This window comes from Cyprinodon variegatus, unplaced genomic scaffold, assembly GCF_000732505.1.
Source record: "Cyprinodon variegatus isolate N-32 unplaced genomic scaffold, C_variegatus-1.0 Scaffold118, whole genome shotgun sequence".
NCBI classification, from domain to species: Eukaryota; Metazoa; Chordata; class Actinopteri; order Cyprinodontiformes; family Cyprinodontidae; genus Cyprinodon; species Cyprinodon variegatus.
The window spans coordinates 826928-848702 of NW_015150571.1; the positions used below are offsets into that span (position 1 = coordinate 826928).

Below are 21775 nucleotides of genomic sequence, written 5' to 3' on the forward strand. Positions count from 1 at the left end.
ATAGAATAAATGTTTGTATTTACTTTTCTAAATTTCTTTTCCTCATGTCACTCTCCCCTTAGGAGGCGGCAGAGCTCTTTGGGCCCGACAAAATTGGAAAGCCCTGCTAATGACCCTTGACCCCTCCGCTTCCACCCCCACCCCTTTGCCCCAACCCAGAGACACAGTTCTAGTTTTCTACTAATAACACTATTCATGTTATTAATCTTAGGATACACTAAACGTTTGGAAAGGCACATTCCTGGCTTTTACACTTGATTTTTGTTGTTTAAATATTAATAATTATGTAAAAATATATGAAACCATTACTGTCCCCGTTTCCTAATTTCATCTCGATAAGATGTATTGATTTTTATCCACGAGCAAGAAATGTCCCCAGATTTGATTTCAGAAATCTGGTCACCTTACCATAAACAGTAAGGAGTAAAGTAAGCTGTGCAGACTGAGCAAGTAAACATTATGAATGCAGCATGAAATGAAGTTGCTGAGTAGTAACACATTCAAGTTTTCCAATGACTCTCATTTACGCATTACAAGTTATTAACTGTGGATTTTTAGAACCGCTTTACAGCCATGTCACATCTAGGTGAAATCAGTGGGCTAAAATATTTATGACTAAACTCACTGCGACTAGAAGAGTCTCTTTCTGTTTTTGTTTAGGTACTTACAAAATCAGGAAACCTTGTAAAAAACCTCAAATAAATACTCAAAATCTAAACTCAAGGCAACATTAATAGTAAATGTTTACAAGTATTCACAATGTTTATTATTGGTCTCTTATTAGTCTCTGTGATATGTAATTTGAATGTTCAATATTCATTCACAATATGTATTGGTTAAAGCTTCACAGTTCAGTTAAGAAACTATTGAGTGTTTGCATAAAATTGCTGATTTGTGACAGCTTGATTCCTTTCCGCTTTGTCTTACGTAAGCAGATTTTGAAGTAATCCGAGGCTTCAAAAATATTGCACTTCCAAATTCTTATTTATCGTTAATGTTGTTATTTACCCTGAGCCCTGATAGTTCCTTATAAAAGGAATTCTATACTCTGGCCCAGAAACAAAGAATTGCTGCACAGCAAGACATAGCACTAATTTAGCAGGATAACTAGTTTGGGGGAAACACACATATAGTGGATTCTAATTTTACATTGCTTTCTTTAAAATCTGACTCTAAATGAAACCATAGCTTTAAAATAGTAAAGTTTAAATATACATTTTCAGTGAGTCCAGCATTTGATCAGTAATTGCGCTTTCTAAAATAGTGCTAAAATCTGGGGATGCCAGAAGAGATTTTTTTTTTTTTTTTTTATAGAATTTGTATGTTTTTGTTGGTAAGACAACAATGTTTGCACTGATTTCCCTGACTTTTTAATTGACACGTTATTCAAAAATCCTGAACCTTTTACGTACTTACTTACTTCCCTGAGTCATTTTATTAATTTATTTAAGAGTTTCTTTAGATATCTAGCCCAGAACTGCTTTTCCTTTTTTGCAAATTGAACCCTGAGTATCTAAGAGAACCTTATCCTAACCCTAGCCTGTTTCAGTTTTGTTTTTTTCTCTCTCTCTGTAGTTGAGAGAGAAATAGTTAGGGAGGTATGTTGGTGTTATGACCTCGTAAGAGATTTTCTCAGATACAAAGTCATGCCTGTGAGGTTACGTGGCTGCATGTGTGTGAACCTTTGTTTAAACCTTTTGGTGTATCAGTGTAACTGGGTGTGTTTGTATTGAACATTATGAAAGAGCACCTTATTTCTTGAGAATTCAAACACAAAAAGCCACTGTTTTCTGCTTTGGGTCAAACATGGTCTTTGGGAGCAAATACTTTATTCTTTCCCACAACTCCTTTTTGTTTCACCACTGATGTGACTGGTCACAAGGAAGTCCTGCAGGCAGAGGTGGATAGAGTAGCCAAAGATTGTTCTCAAGTAAGAGTAGCACTATTTTATCAATTATTTTCTCAAGTAAAAGTAAAAAAATAGTCATCCAAGAAATTACCCAAGTAAAAGTTAAAAAAAAGAAATTCAGTTGAAATGCTAATTGAGCATTGAGTGGATTAAAAACATCAGATTTAATGATTATAAATGATGCTGGCAAACAGACTTTATGTGCAAGTTTTGGCCTTTTAAAGACTCAGATGCCTAAAGAATATAAATAAATGTCATCAATATACTTTTACCAATGTTTTTTTTTTCAACATAAAACTTAGAACACCAATCCTCACAAGAGACTGTATATGTTAGGACAGGGTAACAAACTTCCAATATAAATATCTACTATTTACTGTATGTTTGCCTGATTCTGGAATGGTTCAAATTCCTCACAGAGGACAGAGTAGTCAGCGATTTTATTCAAGCAGGGGTACCTTTACAAGAATATTAATCAGGTAAAATTTAGAAATACAGCACCGTATTGTGCCGGGCAACCCCTTTGGTACTCCCAGTTTAGATTACACCTGAGAACAACACAAAACAAGATAACATTTTAGCGGGCGCTGAGAGGATTGGGATCGTTGTCACACCCCTGTTCTCCAGTTGCCACCTGGAGTCAGGGGCCTGGAGGAAGAGCGGGCCACCTGGTCCGGGGTCTTGGCGGGGGGCTGTTGCAGGGCCTGGATGGCCTGCTGGGGCTGACATTTCTGCTCTCCCCAAAAAGGGGTGGGGGGAGGGATTGCTAGGGTATTGAGGGGGACGAAGTAGACCTGTGAGTTATTTGGGGGTGTCATGATTGGTTCTCAGAGAAGCCCAATATGCAGAACACCACGGAAACAGATGGAAAGTTTTACAATGTTTATTTAAAACACAAGCACATAAATCATGTGAACTGGAACTGGTTCTGGCAGGGGACAGGTTCACTGGAGTCTGTGAGGATGACAGTTCAGTTAGCGTTGGCACTGAGGAGTTTGCGTTTGGAAGTTTCAGAAGATTACCTTGAGGAGTCCGGGTTTCTCTTTGAGGAAGGAACTGTTGGGTCCAGAGACTGATTTGTTCAGCAGAGTTCAATAACCGCTTCAGCGTCTTACTTCTGACTTGAATGCAGACCTTGGTTTTGGTTTCCAGCTCTTAGCCAAGAGCTGCAGAGGAATCCAGAGGAGAGTCTTCAGGTTTGGCTCTGAGGGCAGGCTCGGCAGGTTAAGCTCATCCAGAGCTTCCAAGGGAACAGGTTTCCTGTGAAGCACAGACAACGAGAAGTCAGAAGAGAGACTGATCACTAGGGAGATCACTAGAGATTCTCAGGAGGTTCTAGGCTTAGGTGCTAACCAAACTGGATCAACACTGCGGCGTTGAGGCAAGGTCTGAAGGCCGGTTATATACTGCAGGTCCTCCTCATGACGAGATGCGCCTCAGGTGTGTTGGAGGCTCAACTTCAGGAGGATCCACGGCGCACTCTGCTGGAGACGGATGGTACCGCTCCAGATCCCAACAGGGGGGATGGGTATCTGGTTGGGTGATCGTCTGGTCCAGGTGCAGGGTGGGGGGTCGGGTCCAAAGCAGGAACTACATGGGTTAGTGTGGCGGGTCACCGCTCCCCCCCCCATCAGGATTTCAGCTCCTGGGTCATCTGATAATCCCAGAAACGGGCACCGGCGCTGCCGGGTCCTCGGTCCTAGGATTGTCGGATGTGAATGTTATATGTGAATGTGCATACGCCTTTTTTTTTTTTTTTGAAGAGTCTGACGGCGAGATTGAGACTGGATTTTTTTTTTCTTACTTGTCAGGTTCGAGTCTGTATTGCTCCCTCTCCCAAGAACATCTCAAGTTTCTGCTAAGTGCGGAGGGGGCAGGACATTCCCCCCGACCTGCCCCCTCCGCTGGTCGAAGCTTTGGCCTGACAGTGCATTGGTGGTGCTCAGTGTTTGGGGGTGGATACCCTGGCTGGTGCTGGCTTATTCCTTGTGGCTGCTTTGCAGGGCCTGGCCCCATTATGCCTGGTCAGGGCTCCCGCGGGGGGCCGGGCGCCCCTGGGGCCTTGGGTCCCCGTGGCACATGGCCGATTCCATGCTGTCTGGATGCCTGCGGAGCCCACGGGCTCATCCCCATGGGCTCATCCCCATGGGCTCATCCCCTTAGTCCCTGGGGCTTTCCTCGGGGCCGTCTCTCCTCTTCTCTTGGTGGGGGAGCTGATTTCCTGGGTTGGCCCCTCCAGGGCGCCTTTGCTCCTGGGATCCCTTTGGGCATCAGGGGTTTTGGATCCCCCAGCACTAGCCTCTGTGCTCTGGGGGGGCATGTTCACAACCACTATTGAGCATTTTTCCTTTGGATAAAGTTTACATGCACAAGTACACTCTCACAAACAACTACAGGTGATTGGTTCCAGGTACTCAGAGATTCACTTCCATACAGAAAGCCCATATTCTTATCTTCAACTACCACATTTTACATGTCAGATTAAACAATACTACTTATACTTCAGCGATAGTATCAAGGTGCTACTTTTTTGTATCTTTTACACTATATCCGTTGGTTGTGCTGTTCTTTATACATCTCTCTTTGCAGGTGATGAGGCAGACGTTTCATTATCGTCTCCCTTTTATCTCCTCTTTCTTTCATCTTTTCTCCTTTTTCCTGTTTTTCCTTTCCTGTTCTACTTACATTGCAGTGTCCATATAATCTGTAATTTTCCCTGCATGAATTTTAATGAAGCTATTTATATGCATAAATCAAGCGGAACACTATGGCGAAAGCCGTACTGCTCCACTTGTGTAAGCAAAATCTGTTAGGCTCTTTTTGGCATCAAGACAATTATTCCTATTGCCACATTGCCAGACAGGACACACAAAAAAAAAAAATTAATTATTACAAAATTTAAATTAGCAAATGTAAATAATTACTCCCAACCTCTGCCTGCAGATTATTTGAATATAAAAAGCTGAGATAAATTCTTAGCTTTTCTTAAGTGGGCCATGTTCAATTTAAACGTTAATTTTTTTTTTTTCAAATCTGTCACTGTCACTAAAATAGGATCTAAAAGCTGGTATAATTTTACCAAGAAGGAAAGTGGTACTAATTTTGCCTATTTTACTAATGAACATAATAGCATAAAATACAAACTGTACCTTTGGGATTTTCTTACTGTCACATAAAATACGACTTATGCATGGATGCCCTAAAATTTAGAGTTTTGGTGGACAGATAAATGCCAAGAAATTGTTTGCCGAGAACTTCCTCCTCTGTCACGGGAGCGTGCATCGCCCCAAACTCTCGCACACTGATGAGAAATGGGATTGAAACATGAATGAAAAGGGAACTTTTAAACATATTCTTAATGCTTTGTCAAAAATTATATAGAATGGTGTTGATAGCAAAAGCAGAAAATGCCATCCACTGAGCAGAGAATTTATTAATCGGTCTCTGACTGTAGCACATCAACTAAAACATGTCTCCACACAAGTAAAAATCTTATTCTTTTGAATTTTTTGTGGTTAGAGCAGTGCACTTGTACTCCAAGAAGGTTGCAAGTACCCAGTTCAATCCCCACAGCCTCCACTCTCGGTTCCCGAGGAAGACCCTTAACCTGGGCGCCACACAATGGCAGCCCACTGCTCCCCAAGGGAATAGGTTAAATGCAGAGAGTGAATTTCTCCATTGTGGGACAATAAGGGGATTTACATTTACATATTTGCTTATTTTCCAAAAGTTTAAAGTTGCTTATGTTTAAATCCAGTTGTGTGGATTTAGCTCTGGACTGATTGGGTCACTTTAAAACATGGATACCTTTCAATGAAAAAAGGGAAGGAAAAAAAACACAAAATAGAAAGATTGTGGGTTTGGCTATAAGTCTTGGAAATTTGCTTCACTCTTTGATGAAGTTAGACCTAATTTTTAAGTCATTAGTAGACTTTAACTATTTGTTTTCTTTTTTTCTTGTAATAGCTCCAACCATCTTCACTTCATCTAACTCCACAGCTTTCCACTGCTGTGTTAGACAATATACAATCTCTGCAGCATAATGCATCTATAAGCATGTTTCTGTGTGGAGATAGTTTGATCATATAAATGCTACGTGTTTTAAGACATTTTACATATAGGCTTAAAAGCTCAGGTTGTTTTATCAGAGTAGAGCTCCTTTAATGTTTGCTGTGTTATGTAGGGGACATGTTGTAAGCTGCAGTGCTTGCAACAGGCAAAACACAGCGGATCTCTTACCTTTGCATCTCTAACATCCATAGTTACCTGATTGCAGAATAGTTTCACAATGTTTAAGGATGAGTTAAGAACATTTCTTGGGGATAGTAAGGTTTTACCAGGTGACTGGAAAAAGACACCTTAGGTGAGATAAAATTGTATAAATGTTTGTGGCATAACTTTAGGCCAGATAAGGAATGACAACAAAAGAAACAAAAATGAAAATAACAAAAGTAGTAAAACAACAGGAATGCCAAGTTATTGCACTCTTCCAATTTCCACCTGTACAGATTCATTTCAAAATTTGATTTAAAATTTTGGTAGAGGTGGTATATAAAGCAGTTTTGGGATTCTGGGCCTCCTGCCAGAAGGCAAGAGCTGGTATTCCTTATAAAGAATTTGGGACAGGTCAGCAGTACTTTTTCACGCCTGCATGAGTACAGGATGCTCATAGATGGACTGCAGTGAAGAGCTATCCTCCCCATCCTGGTGATGGAGGTGGGATAAGTAAGTGGGGAAGTCTTCAAAGAAAGATGGTAGAAAGGAGAAGCTAGAGTCAGAGAGATGAAGTAAGGCTTATGGTGAGAAGTGATTAGAAAGACAGCTGGGTGAAAATGATCTGTACCAATTAGGCGCAGAGTGCGATAGAGCTGTAAGGGGTTTACAGCAGGTTAGATTGATAAAAGAGGGCTATAGCTGATAAGCCACACAATGAAGCAATGGAAAAGAACCAAAGACATGCAAAAAGAGAGTTTCAAATCAGTAAGTGGCGGTTTGGTTTGTTGTATTAATTGTGTACCATTAATGCAAAATTTGTTCCTTAAGTTTTTGTGAAGAGGAATACAGAAATTTAGAAATCACAGTTTTTTGTAAACTTGGAAAGCATATTATAAATATAGATGCCATGCAGGTGACATCAAAGACTTGTCAAACTTCGATTCCAACCACAGCCATATTCAGTACCTTCTCTGGTCCCCTGTGTGTCAAAACTGTAATCCATATGTTGTAGCATCGGGTGTGACAATAAAAAGGGGGACCCCAAAAAGAAAAAGGTGCATTTAATATTAAGATCGGAATATTATACTAAAGACATTATAGTTGTGTTTCATTGTTTACCTAAAAGCAAGCATAAAGACCTGCAGAACGCAACGTACCTTTGCTTTACATATGACTATCTTCTTGTTTTTCAGATGCCATTTTCGGGTCAATAACCCTGCCAGATGTGAAATGCCCATAGGCATCTGTGCGACAACTTATGTATAATATATACTGTATGTATATGTCATGAAAGGAAAACTCAGGAAGCTTGTCTGTTGAAGAAAGGTGATTAAAAAGTCTGCAGGGATTTCATATGGATAGCATTCAATATCCACGATTTCTCTGTGTGTCGGTTAAGCTGATGGGGATTTAAATGAAAATGATCCATTCTGGTCAAGAGGAAGTACCACAGAGTTAAGCTAAGCATTTGGTACTCAATATGGGGGTGATAAGATAGAATGCTTCATGATGTCACACTTCTGAAAATCATCTATATATTACCTCCACCTGCTGTGAACTTGCAAGCTAGTGAGAAAGGCAATGATGGCAGATAAACAGCTATAGATGCACTGGTACGGAACGATCATCAACAGTATGCTTACATTGATTTACAGATGCAGCACACCTGCGATCTTGAGCGATTGTGCTGGCTGCGAGACGCAGGAAGGTGAACAGCACATACACTAGCAGCCATTCAAAGTGGCCTTTTCCAGTCAAATTTCAGCCGAAGGGCAGCCAACTTCCAGCCACTGGAATGACCCTCTCTTTTTCCTGGGTGTGCATATTTCTTTACTCTTACTCCACCCTTTCACTGAATTACAGAGTTTGACCAGATGAAGCTGCTACTCTTTAGATCTCTATGTCACCAAATCATGACAGAAAGAACATTTAAGCACAAAGAATCTCAGGGGACCAACCAAGGACCAGCCAAAGACCAGCCAAGGGCCCATCATAGAAAGTGGGGAAATTTTGAATGGCTACTACTGAAATGAACGTGATTGGTACTGCTTAAACTTTCCTTCTGGTGCTTGATTGGTTGTTTCTGACTGGGAGTAGTGTATTTCTGCAAAAGACAGTAATACCACTGGGAGGAGGAAGAATAGCACGATTTTTCCCCCAGATAATCTGTCTCACATGTTACTATCAGGTTACTTTCTATTTTTGTTGGCTTTTTTTTAGTTTTTTACTACACCTTTAAAGTTGAGATCTGGATGCTTATTCAACAGCTGCACAGGAGGTCCCACAATTTCTTCAGGTTTGCTAATGTGGAGCCTAAGTGGAGTGATACAGCAATGCCATGAAAAGGGAAGCTCCCAGACAGGGAAAGGAGGCATCACAATGAAGGGAAATATTTTTTTTTTGGTTGGAAGAAATCTGTCAACATTTCATAACAAATAAATACTCTGTAGAACCAGAGGTAATATTACATCATATATATCTGCCTAAGGTGGCATTTGAAAGGCTTAAGAGTGTATTACATAGGACCTTTAAATTAATGAATTTGTGAAATACAGGTCTGTACATCAGAGGACACAGTGAAAAGTACGTTGTTTTTTTTTTCAAATGTACCTTATAAGCTCAATCCAATGCTCAGCGTTATATATATTTTTTCCAGTGTTTTGTTGTCATTACTCTGTCACAAGTGCAGTGCAACGAAAATTCACTCTTTGCATTTAAACCAACCCCTTGTTGAGCAGCGTGCTGCCATTTGCTGCACCTGGGGAGCAGTGTGGGATTAAGGGTCTCTGCTCAGGGACCCAGAGTGACAGTCCGTGGGAGTGGGTTTCAAAATCACAACATCAGGATTCCAAGCTCCATGATCTAACCACTAGGCCACAACTCCTGTTAGAAATGGCTTGGCGTAAGTGACTTTGATGACTGCTATGTTGGATGGTGCACGTGATGTAGCTGTAGTTATTCTATCCAAATGTTGACTTGATAGCATATGCAAATAATACATGTGAAGAGTTTGCACAATCTTCTTACTTGTATTCAGTCGATCCCTCCTGAATAATTGCATTTTGTCAAACATTACTGTTTCCTCAATGTCACAAGCCTTTGCTGTCACTACTTGTCTCAAGAAGTCTGAGTGCAGCAATTACAGAGTTTGTGTCTGGCTGCTAGTTGGTCCTCTGGGCATCTATATTGTGGTCTAATTCCATCCACACTCTGTGGGGTAATTCGATCATCTCTCACAGCTTGGGGAGAGGCAGCTCTGTACATGGGAGAAAAACTCAGATTAATCTATTTAGAGTGGATTTCTAACACATTATTTGATGGACTCCTGTGTATAAGGTGTCAAAAGATAAACTCTTTGAAACATGTCAATATAACTTTTACAGTCGGCAAAAGGAAACAGTCACACTAAGTACCTCAAAATCCATGTGTTCTTAAACAGTTTTAATTTTCAAAAAACAAGAGGCATCTAGTGCCTCTATTGGTTAGTCTGTCGGGAATACTGGACAAGGATTATGGGAATATAGTGCCATCTACAGGTAAATGCTTTGTCTCCTCTCAGTTTGGATAATGACACTGTTTAAATGTGACTCAAGTATCATTTTCTTTATGTAATGTTTTGGAAACCTAATAAATCACATTTTAATGACCCAAAAAGAACATCTTGTTCAAATTGGACAAAACACTAAAACAACAATGAATAGCAAAGCTACAAATACTGTATAAATGGTGGTTACCACAGCTCGCTAGTAGTAAATGTGCTATTTTCTGTGCTGAAGTAAGACTTTTAACCTCCTGTTTTGAACCCCACTATGACTGACTGGACAGAATTACACAGATAAATGCACTCTAGACCTGTATTTGAGAAGGGTTAATCAGGGTAAGGGTGGCTGAGGGTATTTAATTCATACCAGATCCAATAGCGCCCCTGTGTGGTCATACAACAAAACAGTAAAAATGTATTTTAAGGTTGTTTTTTTTTTTTTTTTTTTTTTTTTTGTTGTTAGCCACAATATATTTCCTCAAAAACAGCATTCTTAAAATATTGTAAGGTGTTAAGAACAAAACTGTAACATAAGCTGTAGAAGAAAAAGTCATATATGTAAATGTACCTCTTCAATGCTATGATTAAACCTTTTTTTTACTAGATGAAAAAATCAAATAGTAGCCTCTATCATTTTATTAAAGAATTAGGCTCCACATTTTTGCAATGTAAGGAATTTCCCCTTATCCATGCTGGTCTAAATACATATTTACACTAACACTTTGTTAAATGTTGCTTGCTATACATTCTTCTGGATATTTCAGTTTATTTGGGGGGGGTTAGCATCATTAATTTATATCAATGCTTTACTCCCATGGACTTGACTTCAAGGGGGAGACCACAAAACATTTCAATTTAATTCAATAAGATTTAAGTTTATTTAAAGAGCGCCAATTCACATCATATGTCGTCTCAAGGCACTTCACAGAGAAAAAGCTGTCAGATTGGTCATGATAACCAGTTAACTGAATCCAATCATTAACTTGCAACACAAACTCATCCTGGATGAGCTTGCGGAGACAATTTTTGCTTGCATGTTGCCATTGACTCTTCAGCAATCCCTCACACCAGGTATGCATGTAGCAACAGTGGAGAGGAAAAACTCATTTTAAGCGGCCATCTGCTGAAGCCGACTGGGGTACAAGGAGACAGAAGCAGACATAGAAAAGATGGAACATTTGGTACCAATGTTTTGTGGACCTTGGGGTTGAAGGGGTACTTACTGACTTCTAGCAACACTTGAAAATTGATGGTCATGTATTCTGTCCCTCCAGTCTGACTTTGTATTTTAATGTCTTTGCGAAAATGAAACAAAAAAAAAATCACTAAAGTGAAGCAATAAGGAAGCTAAGGGCTCAGATTGTCAGAAGATGTATTTATGTTATACAGTCATTTTTATTTAATTTTATTACAGACATTTACATTTCATATTAAAATTATTGATAAAGATAATTCAATTTTTTTTCAAGTCTGAGGTTGCATCATCTTTCAAACAACATTTAAAACATCCATTTCATATTTAAGTTTGAATAAAACATAAACTTTATCACTTCTATACTACTATATCATCCAAAAACTATTCATCAAGCAAGTTGTTCCTCAACAATACTGACATCTTAACATAAAAATATATATGAAATAGACCCTTTTTTTTTTAGATTTGTTCATATGAATCTCCATAAATAAAGGTTTATAAATAAGAACACAATTCTTAAGCTATTACAGTTACTCTTATATTCACCTATTTAAAAGAGAAAAATGTACATATTTTTGCTCAATTTCAATTAAAAAATACTTGCATTGAAGGTCGTTCAAGAAATCGGAATGACTTTCAATGCAGTTTGTAAAAAATAAAATAAAAAAAAAAACAGATACCCAAAATTGTTTTGAGGTCTGATGTTAAATTTTAGCATTGAATCTCTGACGTCTCCTATCTTGATGATGTTACATCTGGTTTTGGTTGTACTGTGGGCTGGAGAACTGATCTTGCATGGCTCCAGTAGCAGCCCCCATGGCGGCCTGCTGGGCTGCTTCCTGGACATGAGGGTTCTTCCACGCTCCTGTAGCCCACTCTTCCTGAGCTTTGGACATGCTGGCCCCAGTACCACGATAGAAATTATGGATCTGTGGGCAAGGTAGGATAACAACTTAATAATGAAAGATTTTCTCATGAAAGATACACGTCCTTTCCAAAAGTACTTAAACCTCTTGAGCATTTTCTCAATTTTTCATATTTCAGATATTTGCACAGAGTACGACATATTTCACCAGATTTTTAGCGGATAAATTATCCAAGTTTATGGGTACCTGAGTTGTCAAAGAAAAATGATTCATACTTTTGAAATGCTCTTACAAGCAAAAATCTGAAAATGCTCTGAGATCCATTTGTATTAAGCCTTCTATATTGTTAGAATATCTGTGAACAAACAGCATCAGTATAACCAAGCAACACAGCACAAAGTTCAGGGATAATAATGTATGAAGTAGAGATATTTTATAAAACAATATCACAGTTTTTCACACAGCTAAGAGAGAAAACTGAAAATGAAAAGCTATGGTAAAGAAGGACAGGAAAGGGGAGCACTGATTAGAGACCAGAAAGGCCTGTGGTAAAGCTATGGGCGAGAATTGCTCCAATATGATTGTTAACAGGAAAAGTATCGGTCATGACTTCCTCAAATCTCCATCTTTAGAAAATTGTGAAAAGATGAAAGCTATTGTAAAAAAATTCAGCAGAGGTGTTGTTTTTGGATGGCTATAGGACCAGAAAAGCAGTGGAGAATTAGAGCAAGTTAAGGGAAGTGCTCTCAGCATGAAAAAAAGATATGTTTTCTGGGTAAAATAACCTTTTTTATGCATGTATTAGCTATAAAATATGCAGAGGACACACCCAATATGTAAAGGAAAGGTGCTCTGCATATAGGTCACTAAAATGTAGCATTTGAAGTGGATCCAATCAGATGGAGTTAAACAAAGAAGAATGGGGAAAGAATACTCTTTACATATAAAAAGGCTGAAACACACACCCAACAGAAAGACTCCAACTTCAGTAAAATTTTCCAAAAAATCTTATTAGGGGGCTTGGTGTTGGTGGGCTGGAAAGTGGGAACATTTAGAAACTGTGGCAAAAAAATTGAACAATGATCGTCATCTACAGTAGTAGCCATTTAAAATGTCTTCACTTATTCTTTCCGTCATGATTTGTGGACATTAACATCTAAAGAGAAGCATCATCTCCTGGTTAGACCCTGCACTTCAGTGAAAGGGTGGAGTAAAAGAAAATATGCAAGAGGGGGTCACTCCAGTGGCTGGAATTTAGAGAGTATTTTGCTGGGGGTTGCAGGGAAGTGGGCTGCCATTCGGCTGGCGTTTGACTGGGAAGGGCCATTTTGAATGGCTGCTATTGTATTGTTTCCCTCCAGTCTGATTTTATCTGCTAATATGTTTCCAAAAATAAAACAAAGCAATCAAATCCAACTGAAGGCTGTCAAAGCTGATAAAGACATACTACCAAACATTTGCTGCTAAGGCGGCTGCTAGATAGCACTGACCAAAGGAGACTGGTATAGACATAGGTGGATGTATTGATGGTAGTTTAACTGGTTGTCTGGACAAGTTATGTAAATACATTATTGGTTTTCTTTATTCTTATTAGACATATATACCTAAACTCTATAAATTTTCACCTTATGTGGCTCTACAAAGAGATGAACTTGTGAAACTTTTACCTTGGTGAGCGCAATGAAGGACAGCGAGGCCACAGCAGTGAACATGATTGTAGGGATCAGCATGATTAATGCAATGAAAATGTTATAGCTGAAGAAGGAGATTGTCGCCAACCAGCCGCTGTAAAACAAATATATGACTGTTAAAAAATTTTCAAATATCAGCTCTAAATACAGAGGATTTAAAAAAACAAAAGGAACTATTGTTAATGGAAGGAGTAGCGCTCTTTCAACTAAAAAACGAAAAAAAAAAACTGAACATCTGGCTACTAAATGCAGTAATATTGATGGATTTAAGTATATTGATATAAAAATTTAACATTTGATGGATGAGAGCATTCCGATGCACATGGTGACATTTACAGATTTTATGGTGGGTGTCATAACATTCATTTCTTATCATCAGCTGGAGTCCTGTGACATTTGCTAGATTATTTTATTGGCCTCTTAAAATGTAATATAAGGACTAACATAAATGTTATATAAAACCAATATCTGAGAGTTTGACGTCGTCATTTTTATTAGAAGCAGCAGGAAAAACACTGTATTGAATTTAGGTGGCATTTTAAGGTTTCTTAAGCACTGAATATTACAAAAACTCAATAAATGACCTTTTTTCTTTTTGGATTGGATGTATTTTATTGTACTTTATTAAGAGATATCATGATTTGTTTTAGTTCTTTGTCATTCTAACCATGAGAATTAGTTTAATGTTTTATCCATGTAGACAACCTACATTGTTTACTTAAAGTTGTTTTATGTTTTAACCTTGTCTACTGGAACATTTCCTTTTTAAGGGAATCCATTTTTTTTTTCTTTTTTTTTTTTTTTTGCTGTTACAACTAAATTTTTTAATCTTTAGTTGTATCTTAAAATTCATTTCTGGGAATATTTTTTGTTATACCAACATAATGAATGATAGCCAAGTCAATAGAAATTAATACATAGTTTTCAAAATGTTTTGCCAATTGAAATCTGGAATCTGTTATATTATTTTCTGGTTGAATTACATACTCTGCTACCTCTAAGTAAGATTAAGTAGAACAAACTGCCTTCAGAAATAATCCAGCTAGAGAACAGAAACCACCTGTGTGCATTTAGTCTCTGTATAAATCCATCCCTTTTGTAAAAGGCCTCTGAGATTTGTTTGGGGAAAAAAATAGTGAACAAACGACATCATGAGGACTAAGGAACACAGCTGATGGATCAGGAATAGTGCTGTAGAAAAGTTAATAATAGAGTAAGAGCCCATGTCTAAACTTTGAACAGCACAATTTAATCCGCCGTCTAAAACTGAAGGGTATGGAAGACCAGTTACCTTCTAAAGGATTGGCTGTGCACCTAAACTGTTAGAAAATAAGTTTTAAAGTATTAAAACATTAATCAGAGAAGCAGGCAAGAGTCCCATAGTAACTCTGGTGAAAGGCTAAAAGTCTAAAGCAGGAGAATCTATTAACAGAACAACTACTAATTCATCCTTAATGCAGAGTGACTAGAAAAAAGACTTAGTTGAAAGATGGTCAAGAGATCTTGTCCCAGTTTAGTACAAACATTGTAGGGGAAAAGGAAAGCTTTTGGCTCATGTTGGTCTGAGATTAAAATAAAATAAACAATCCCCTGCTACAGACTAGTGACCCGTCAAGACTGCCAGAGAGGCACCGGCCCCACAGAATCCCTGACGGAATAAGCAGGAGTAGATAAATGGATACACTATCCTCACAGGGACATATGGAAATGGCAGCATCATACTGAATGTGCTTTACATCAACTTGGTCGGAGAAAATGGATTGAGCTAAATAGAGAGTAGTCCTGAAAGAAAACGTGTTAAAGGAAAAGTCCGGTCAAATTCAGAATACAAACTTCTGAAAGTACTTTATATATGAAATTATTACATACTGTTCAATAAATGATAAGTGTTTTTAATTAAGAGTCATTTTCATCTGAATGTGCTATACCGGAGGCATCCATGTTTGGAAAAGAGCACTACTGCCACCTACTGGTTTGTGATGTTACAGTGCGGTATCGGCTGTTGATCAAGTCCCAGTGCTGTATCATGTGTTTGACACAACGCGCTATTATCCAGTTCATCTTAAAAACATTCTTTTTCCAAATGTTGGCTACATGTGATGTGTTTTTTCTCTGGCCAGAAGTTCAATAGCAAATCCTCCCTCTTCAAGTTGGCAATCCAACAATGAACCCGTTCGTGGAGATCATGAATCGGAAAGATGAAATAACTAATTTGTTTCACTTTTACCCAATGTATTTCAACATCCAGCTGCCATGCACGTGGGCATTGTCAGTTTAACTATAGCTCTGGTGAATTTCAATGGTGAAGTCCTCTGGAAATATTCAATAATTGTTGTTGATTGCAGATGGGTCTAGTAGTTTCCATTGATTTTGCTTGTAAAGCGGGGAGAATGGAGCTAGGCTTACCGCACCGTGACGTCACTGCTGGAAGATGTCAGGAGTGAGGTGTTACTATATTTGGGCAAAAATGGCCGCTCCCAGACTCAGCGATTACAACGAAAATTTTTTATTTTATTTTTATTTTTTTACTGATTAGCACTAAATTCATTAAATCAGCATGCATATTAGTTTTAGGTATAAGTAATGATCCATTAATCATTCCTTGCTGACCGGACTTTTCCTTTAAAGGCTGCAGAAGACTAAAGACTGGAGTGGAGGTTTACCCTTAAACCCTATTTCTGTTTTCAAATTCAAGGTCCAGATCTATACCAAATAATGCAGCCATTTAAAGACTCTAATACAGGTTTTTGTAGATGTTCATCAATTCTAATAACTATGAATTAATTTTCAACATACAATGAGAAAAAAAATCAGCTCCTATATGAGCAAATTTTCATTAGAATGGAGCCTAAAAAATTTAGTAGCTTTAATCTCAACAAAACATGTGTTACAGAGCAAAAACCCAAGAAGGCTAAATAACACAATACTACGCACACAGCTTTTTTTTCACAAAACATGTTTCCATGTTAATGTATAAAAAAAAAAAATAAAAAATGTGTATAATTTTTCCTGACACTTTAAATAATCCTCCAGGTTTTGTTGGTTTATCGTAGAAAATCTAAATTGATCAAAGTTTTTGGTTGTAATTTTAAACATAAAATGTATCTTAAATATAAAATACAAGGGGCCGGATTTATCAAGATCCAATTTTGCGTGCAGTAATTTGCGCTCGCAAACTGGAATTTTGCGCGAGGGGCTGAACCATGGTTTGCGGGTGATTTAACAAGAGCGATTGCGTAACTGGTGGCAGGTGCAAAACTGTTGGAGACGCCCTATTTAAATGATGGTTTTGCGCGTTTTGTGGTTTGCGGCATGGCGAGTTTGGACAGCAGAAAGCGCAAAAGGAAATTCGACCCCATGGAAATGGAGGTGTTGGTGGATGAATCCAACAAACATTTAAGTGAGCTACAGCAAAGAAGTGTGACTGTCACACAGAGGAACGCTATATGTGAACAAATCTGTAATAAAGTAAACGCTGTTGGTGAAACCTTGCGAACAGTGGATGAAGTAAAAAGAAGATACCAGGATATTAGAAGGCGAACCAAAGAAAAACTGGCATATAACAAAACATCTGCGAACAAAACAGGAGGGGGCACAGTAGATAAGATGCCTCTGAACAGCATTGAAGAACAAGTACAGCTGACGCTCTGTGAGGAGCAAATCACTGGAATTGCAGCTCCAAAATGGCAATGCTGGATAAACGATATGTTTTGATGATCGTTTCCTCCTTCATTCCAAAAATATTCACACGGAGTGAAAAAATGCGTTCTCTGCGTCTCTTTGCTTCATTTCCATGTCTCCTTCTTGCGACAATAACCGCTGCCATGTGTGCGCAATTACGCATACAGACCATTTGCACCTTCTTTTGAAACGTGTTAAATATAGAGTCAGATACCGTTAGCAAAATTGCTTTCAGGTTTGATAAATCACTTTGCGAGTGCTAAATTAATATATTTACATGTTCTCCTCCCACAAGACGCACTTTTGCTTGTAAACGCCCCATATTGCATATTCATAGCAGAAAAAGTACTAAATGGATAAGAGGCGCTATTTAGCACATTTTAAAGACCAAATCCTTTTAGCACGCTGTTGATAGATCAGTTTGTACATTTTTTAGCGTGCGCAGTGAAATAGCACACGTTTTTATACACGCAAACCTTTGATAGATCCGGCCCAAGGAGTATAAATGCTTCCTTGCTTTTGGACTCTAATTTCCCATGTCCTTCTTGTCCTTTTTTTTCTTTTTTTCCCCTTTCACCAGCTTGATTTGGTGTTTCATTTCCTGTATTGTGTTTATTGCTCTCTCTTATTTATTGGTATTTCAAATTTTTGTTGTTCTTTTACTCCTTGGATAAGGTATTTAATTGAACTTTATCTGTATTAACTTCCTACTATATCCTGTTGGTACAGTTGTATTACGGCAGAAGGTATTTCTTATACTGAAATATTTGTTTTCAGCTAAGCTTAAGCGTTTCCTTAAAGGTAAAAGTTTCCTAAGAAATGGCACAAGCAAGCTTGTGTATAAGAAAACACAGAAAATAAAGTTTAATAAACACAGTTAAAGTGTAAACTAAAATAAATTTCTGTAACTCTTACCATACTCCCCATCCTGGGATGCCGATACTCTGGATGATGCTGATTCCAACTTGGGCCATGAAGACAAAAAAAAACAGCATGAAGTTGAAGGAGCTGTCAGACCTATTAGAGATACAAAAAAAAAGATATTAATAATTAAATCATACTTTTTTTCAATTAGTTTTTTTTTTTTTTTTACCAATCTATATGGATTTTGTACATTGACATTTAAAGTAAACAACTTCTGTAGTTGCGTAAAAATACTTAAAAATAAAATCATAATTTACTACAGTAGCATAATCTAACATAAGATCCTTTTCTTAACCTACAACAGCTTAATCTTTAGTGTTTATGCTAGCTCAACTAACCTGTGTGCTTTTAGCGCCTAGTCTTACTGTATGTCTACTTCTGTCTCCCTGAACCCCAGTTGGCTTCAGCAAATGGCCGCTCACACTAAGTCTTGTTCTGCTGGAGGTTTCTTCTTGTTAAAGGGGAGTTTTTCCTCTCCACTGTTGCTACAAGCATGCTTAGTGTGAGGGATTGCTTTCGAGTCAATGAGTCGATGCAGTTAACTGGTTTTCCTTAGATAAAAACTTTGAATCAATCTGACTGACTGATCTGGTGAACTGTAAAGTGCCTTGTGTTGTGAAATGGCACTATAGAAATAAACTGAATTGAATTGAACTGAATTGAATAGATGCAATTGATCAGCTGGTAATGGCAAGTTTTGAGCCCATATCTAAAGTATTTGTCTAAGGAAGATCAATAAATATTAACCTCAGTAAGATGGAATGTTGTTTATCTATAAGTACATTATAACTGTCTAAGATCACTGGTCTTCTGTGTCACAACATTTTCATATTCAGGAAATCTTTGTCTGCCTATTGAAAAATCCATGCAAACCCATGTAAAGAAAAATAGATATGAAAAAAAAATCCTCAGTTACATCTCTTTAATAAAAATTTAAAAATAATATGCTGGTTTTATTATAAACACACAAAATCTTTGCATGGGTTGAACTGAAAATTTCTTTTTTCTTTTTTTTAAGTTGTAATCTTAAAAAAATCTTAATAAAAGACCAATTTGACAGGTGCCAATAACTCTGGATTGGGCAATATGTAATTTGTTTGAAAGGCCTTTAAGGCACCTTTTTCGGTTGATTTAAACTTCATCTTGTGTTAACATGCACATTTATTTAATATACATTCTGACAAGCGGATGTTTCAAATGAGATCAAAACTGGTTTTCCATTAAAGTTGTTGATGCATGGAGTCCATTATTGGCAAACTGTAAACAACAATACACTTTTTCATAATCAGGTAATGTGTTTTTAGAAGAAAAGGTCCTTCGTCATATAAAGATGTTTGGTTTGAAATCAAATTACACGCATGCTTGTTAAACCAAGATTCCTCTTTATCTTGAAAAATGTACACATATTCACTAATTTACAACTGAAAATTAAACATTTTCAGAATAATATTGCAAACCATGACAAGTTTATAAAATCCAACAAGAATAATGTTAGAGATTCAGTATTTAACTTACTTGAATGCCTTGTAGATGGGCCTGAACCAACACACGTAGGAGCAAGGAGTAAACATTAGGAGCCAAATAATGGACAATCCAAAGTTGGTGACTCCACCGCCACCAAACATCCAAGCAAAGCAAGCAATAAAATTTACTGCAAGGGTTGCGCTGTTCACTGTAAAACATTGCAGACATGTTTTAGTCTTTGGGACAAAACACAAACAAAGGCTTATATTTTCTTTATTCACATGCACATGCAGAAAAGAGCTTAAAAACAATAATAAAAGTGATGAGAGGATAGTCTTCACCAACTGAAAAGGAGTTAAAAGCAGATTTAGTGTTAAGCTTTATAATCTATACTTTTTTGTTACGCTGCCTTTATTTCAAGTAAAGGCAAACAGCTTTAAAACTGTCTGATTGGAAAATAAAGATTATAGGAAAAACCAATAAAATAATGTACTGTTCAAAGAAGAAAGAAAAAAAATACATAATTAAAATGAAATAAAAAAAGCAAGTGTAAAAAAATTTGAAAAAAACAGAAAAATAAAAGTGTGGGAAAGAAAAGGTATATTACTAAGGTAATGTACTTTTGCATACAACTGATTAAAAGACTCACAGAAAAAAGTGAATAGCTTCAATCACAAATCAAATACCTTCTGTTTAGCATTTATTTTAAAAAGACACCTGCAGGAAGAAAGAAAAAAATATGACTTGAAAAGTTATTTTACAGTGGAAGACATATGAAGTGTCTTGCCAAAGTATTTTTATCATTATATTTTCATCCAACCACATACCTTAATGTATTTAAATGTATGTGGCAACACAAAGCAGTGCATACATGTAATATGAACCTGAAAGGATAGTTATTTGTTAAATGATAAAGAATTAAAGATGAAGAAGCATTTATTTTCAGCATTTCAAATTCTATTATGAGTAATATTTTGTTTTATCTAAGTTACATCGAAGCCAGTTTAGATGGAGAGAAGTTGTGATATTTTTAGATCCTGCCACAGACTCTCAGTTAGATTCATTGGGCAAATGTTCTGACTTAGAATATTCCCTGAAAGTTAAAGTGCTCTTTCATCAAATTGAAGATCCAGTCCAGTCTCAAATCCTTTACACTCTATAACAACAATTCTCCAAATGAGTCCTCATTCCCCACCAGCTTTGACCTATTTCATGTTGATGGTCAAGTAAAGCATTCCAGTATAGAGCTGCCACTACCATTTCCTAATTAGCAATTGTTAAACTGAATCAATAAAACATATATATCTAGATATATGTAAAACTGTTTTGAAGCTGCAACATAAAAAGTTTAAACATTGTCAAAATTCAATTTCTTTTCATAACTCAATACAAAAAAGGAATGTCCTATTATTATACAAGAATTACTAGGAGATATATCATATTTCAGATGAGATTTTCTGAGAGATTATGTTTGTTTTACTGCTAATTTTGTAAATTGTATATATATATATATATATATATATATATATATATATATATATATATATATATATATATATATATTAACACAAAGTTGTATAGGAAAATTATACATGTGGTAACAATGCTTTTTGTAAATTTTTAAAAGTGCTACCACACCAGACAGGACCCCAGGTGCACACTGTGCAAAAGAGGCCCCTGAGACAATTCAGCACAAAGCTGCAGGGTGTAAGATGCTAGCAGGGAAAGCTTACATGGAGCGCCATAACCAGGTGGCTGGCATAGTGTACAAAAAACCTCTATGCAAAGTATGGGCTGGAAACCCCAGTTCAAAGTGGGAAACACCCCAAAGATGGTAGAGAATGACTGAGCCAAGATCCTGTGGGACTTCCACATACAGACGGACAGCGTGGTAATGACAAAGCAACCAAACATTGTGGTGGTGGATTAAAAGCAGAGGAAAGCCATTGTGGTTGACATAGCAATAGTACTGTAAGTGACTGCAACATCAGGAAAAACGAACATGAGAAACTCAAGAAATTACAGGGGCTCAGAGAAGAGCTGGAGATAACCTGGAAGGTCAAGATATCAGTGGTACCCGTGGTCGCTGAGGCACTCGGGGCAGTGACCCGCAAACCTGAGGAGAGGGTACAGCGGATCTCTGGAAATACATCAGATATCTTGGTCCAGAAAAGTGCAGTTCTAGGAAAAGCAAAGATACTGCGCAAAACCCTCAAGCTCCCTGGTGGGTGAGCAAGGGTTTATACATATATATATATATATATATATATATATATATATATATATATA

General features: G+C 37.4%; 1 protein-coding gene across 1 annotated transcript in view; it reads right to left on the reverse strand.

Annotated features, from left to right (window-relative positions):
* Positions 1 to 11562: 11562 nt before the first annotated feature.
* The window catches only part of scamp5 (secretory carrier membrane protein 5), an 11319-nt gene continuing 1106 nt past the window's right edge, over positions 11563 to 21775 (reverse strand). The window contains exons 4-7 of the mRNA XM_015375388.1: positions 19538 to 19694; positions 18014 to 18115; positions 13394 to 13511; positions 11563 to 11789 (exon numbers count right to left, since the gene is read on the reverse strand). Of these exons, the coding sequence (XP_015230874.1) occupies positions 11610 to 11789; positions 13394 to 13511; positions 18014 to 18115; positions 19538 to 19694 (557 nt within the window). The 3' untranslated portion in view covers positions 11563 to 11609. The remainder of the gene's footprint in view (positions 11790 to 13393; positions 13512 to 18013; positions 18116 to 19537; positions 19695 to 21775) is intronic.